General features: G+C 38.7%; 2 protein-coding genes across 2 annotated transcripts; both read left to right on the top strand.

Moving 5' to 3' along the window:
* Positions 1–696: 696 nt before the first annotated feature.
* Positions 697–1,399, top strand: LOC118734200. Its single transcript, XM_036463922.1, has 2 exons — positions 697–1,250; positions 1,314–1,399. The coding sequence occupies exons 1-2, from the start codon at positions 827–829 to the stop codon at positions 1,346–1,348; spliced, it is 459 nt and encodes a 152-aa protein (XP_036319815.1). The 5' UTR covers positions 697–826; the 3' UTR covers positions 1,349–1,399.
* A 34-nt stretch (positions 1,400–1,433) lies between these two features.
* On the top strand, positions 1,434–2,741 carry LOC118734201 (protein MON2 homolog). Its single transcript, XM_036463923.1, has 3 exons — positions 1,434–1,468; positions 1,540–1,692; positions 1,757–2,741. Exons 2-3 carry the CDS (start codon positions 1,618–1,620, stop codon positions 1,970–1,972), a joined length of 291 nt encoding a protein of 96 aa, XP_036319816.1. The 5' UTR covers positions 1,434–1,468; positions 1,540–1,617; the 3' UTR covers positions 1,973–2,741.
* The last annotated feature ends 663 nt before the right edge of the window (positions 2,742–3,404 follow it).

Genomic DNA, 3,404 nt, shown 5'->3' with positions numbered 1-3,404 from the left:
GGCTATGACATTATGAATCATATTATTCGGCCTAGCACCATTACGCTTTTCCTTTGTTTACTTTTCAATATGATTTGGGAAACGGAGACCGTCAGTACAGTGGCATATATGTATATAAGTACATACTCGCAATATAAAAGTTGTTTGCTTTCAATTTAAAAAATTTAAACAAATTTGTTTTATAGAATCTTGGACGGCATTAGCGCACGCGCCTTTTCAGCACCAACTATATCTTCAATGAATTCCCCAATGCACCTGAAACTTAGTTGGCCAATCGCGCCCTCAATAGTAACAGGTAATGTGGTGGGTGCTGTTGTGAAGGGCTAAGGGCCGTTTACATAAGACTTTCTTCGCTTTGCTTGACAGTTCGAACTTTGACAACAAAGCGTGAAGCGTAGAAGATATGCTACAATAAACGCCTTGAGAGCTTCTGCGTTCTCCTTTTCCTCCATATTTTATCTCAGTAAAATAGATAACAATATAATAATACGCATTAACAATAGCAATAAAAATTCCTATTTACCTTATTTTTGTCATTAAATGCAAATGCAAGCGCACGAGAAAAAATACATGTAGACAGCTGATTGCCAAAGCGCGCAAAAGTTGACAGTTGCCAATTGCTTCGCTTTGCTTTCTTCGCATTCTATTTAGCAAGACTCATACAAAATCATGTATTGACCTTATCTGTCAAAGCGGAATTATGAAGCAAAGCGAAGCAAAAGTCTTATGTAAACGGCCCTTTATTCATTGATACCACAAAAATGGATACAAAACTATATCAATGCTGTTGGCATAATACTCGCTGCTCTGCCTGAAAAATATTGGAATGAAAATGAACACCATGGGTGTTCTATTTGATAAATATTGTTTTCAAAGGAATGTGTATACATACATACGTCATCATTTCAGTGAGCCGCTGATATGTGTCTTCAGTTGTTATTTGCATAGTTACTGCCGCGAGTGCGGTTCACAACGCTCTTCTCCGCGTTCTCTTTGGCATTGTCGTTTGTCGAACCAGCCCACATGGCAGACGCTCGTTTGGCAAGTTCAATTTCCGTTGCTTGATAATGTGCGTGCGTTTTCCAGCACGGGATGCAGTGAGAAGGTGGATGGTGCTGCCTTGAGTAAAAATTGTGAAGACTCGCTGGCCGCACTAAAATCGCTGCAAGATATTATGTATGTCAATGCGGACAAATTGGCGTCACTTACTAACGAGGAAAGAGCGGAAACAAAGATGAGGAGTTTGCAGGGTGAGTTGAGTTTAGGGGAAGTTTAGTACCTTTTTAAAACTCTTATTAATTTCTTGTACGTAGATTGCATAGAATATTTGGCTAAATATCGGCATTGAAAGCACAAATATCACAACGAAAAACAACCACGCCAAAGAGGAGTTTTATGTGCCTAGTCAGGCATTTTTAACAGCGCTAATACAAATTTTCCCAGCCATTTTCTAGCACATAAAACAAAGGTGAGATATGGCGCTTTAAAATGTAAGCCATTAAATATCAGTGAATTCAATTTCTAAAAAAAATATTGCAGATTTATTTAATCTGACTTTGAAAAGTTTTGCGTTGTGCTGACGAATGCGGTCTGCAAACTGATGCCGTTCCCTATATAATGTTGTCTGTGTCGGATTCATTGCTAACGCCATTAAACGAAGGCATACTCGATTGTATGGATGTCATACAAAAGGTATTTTATTGTATTTAGTTACATTTCAACTATAAGAAAATTATTTTATGGCATTTCTATATAGGAATCCATGGACGATACATGCAATAATAATCGCAAAAGTTTATTGGTAACAACTGCGGGGGTAAATGCATCATTGTTTTCGAATGTCTTCACTGGGCGCTTGGCGGTTACTGCTTTACTACATCGATTCAAAGAAGTTTTGAAGCATTTCAATGACGACGATGCCCGATACAGCCCGCGACAAAAGATAGCACATCAAAATTTTTACCAGTTGTGACTACTTTTCTTTTGCTTTTTGTGGAATTTTTATAATTTTTGTACAAAGTCTCAAATTTGGACTTATATTGGTTTTGTTAGTTAAGGAGCTTAACTTTACCAAAAAATTAATGAAGCTTAAAAAGGCAAAAGAAAAGTAGTCAAAACTGGTAAAAATGTTTATGTGCTATCTTTTGTCGCGGGCTGTATATACACAAACCATTTACATCTATTGGGGAGGGCCCAGTGAATTAGTAAACTGGGAGAAAGCATGCGCACAAGTTTTCACCCCCTCTGCCAACACCGTGAATGCCTCTGCCATTGTTGCAGTTGCGGTAGCCATACGCTCTGTGGCAGCAGCCATTCTGCATATTGCCTCAGCATTGGAGCGGTTGGCCTCCGCGTTAGTTGCAGCACTTTCAGCAAGCGGCTAAGAAAATGAAAATTTTATTAATAATACAATACAAATACACATGCATGTTTAATTAAGTGGCAACTATTATGTACTTCCGTAGATTCTTATAATTGTAAGTACTGCTGTATTGGTAAGGGGAACAATAAGAAACAACATGAAAAGGAAAGGAGAGGACGCCACACTTAATGTCCCGTTAACTAAAAGCGAATTGATAACTGATGAATGTTTCTTTCGTTCATTTTGCTGTTTCCTTTTCGTGGATGATTTTTGTTTTCCCCTTGAAAAATATTCGTGTGGTAGAGCTAAAAGGAAGAGGACAGAAAAACGGAGATCGCTGTACAAAAACAGCCGCTAGAAGTTGTTAATATAAAGTTTCGACAAAATAAAGTTTAAAATAAACTAAAAACCCCCATTGCTTTCGATTTCGCTACAATTGAAAAAATTACCTTTTCTGATTCGGCCTGTGCCTCGGCAATTCTTAAAAATTTCGCCTTTGTTGGCGATTCTTCACCACTTTTCCGCTTAGCGGTGTTTGCCACCGAATTTCCGACTCGCCATCCGACACCGTTAGTGGAGGAATTATCATGATGTTTTCCTCCATAACCAGGCAGAAATTTTCATCCGCCGCCCCAATGTTAATTGCAGTTCCTAAAAATAGCATAATGAAAATTACAATAGGATTAGCATATTGGCATAGGCTGTTAATACGGTACAATTCAACTCACCTCTTCCATGGGAATATTCTCCTGGACATCCGGTTGCCCCTCCATATAGCTGCTTCCCACTAGAGCCATTACCCGCTTCTCTAATTCGTTCAAGGGAGGCTGTTGAAGTGGTATATTCCCCGTCAATGCTTGCTCCCTCTTGCGATCATGAACTCGCGTTGATGTTCGACTTTTTAAGTCGCGCCAGACCTTTGTGAAATAGAAACACACTTTCACACTTTACTATTCTTTGGTGTAGGCCACTTTCAGAAATACCTTATTGCAAAGCACCCCTAAGTATATAATGATGTCTGCTTTCAGCAAACATATTTTTA

This window comes from Rhagoletis pomonella, unplaced genomic scaffold, assembly GCF_013731165.1.
Source record: "Rhagoletis pomonella isolate Grant_MI unplaced genomic scaffold, Rhpom_1.0 Rhpom_scaffold_00002, whole genome shotgun sequence".
Classification (NCBI taxonomy): Eukaryota; Metazoa; Arthropoda; class Insecta; order Diptera; family Tephritidae; genus Rhagoletis; species Rhagoletis pomonella.
The sequence above is the reverse complement of the archived record's forward strand: the minus strand, read 5'-3'. Positions and strand labels throughout refer to the sequence as shown.

Excerpts from the sequence above, each read along its gene's own strand:
- LOC118734201 (XM_036463923.1), top strand. The coding sequence starts at position 1,618 with ATGTTGTCTGTGTCGGATTCATTGCTAACGCCATTAAACGAAGGCATA. Across the intron at positions 1,693-1,756 it reads GTATGGATGTCATACAAAAG|GAATCCATGGACGATACATG; the intron begins GTATTTTATTGT and ends ATTTCTATATAG.
- LOC118734200 (XM_036463922.1), top strand. The coding sequence starts at position 827 with ATGAAAATGAACACCATGGGTGTTCTATTTGATAAATATTGTTTTCAA. Across the intron at positions 1,251-1,313 it reads AAAGATGAGGAGTTTGCAGG|ATTGCATAGAATATTTGGCT; the intron begins GTGAGTTGAGTT and ends TCTTGTACGTAG.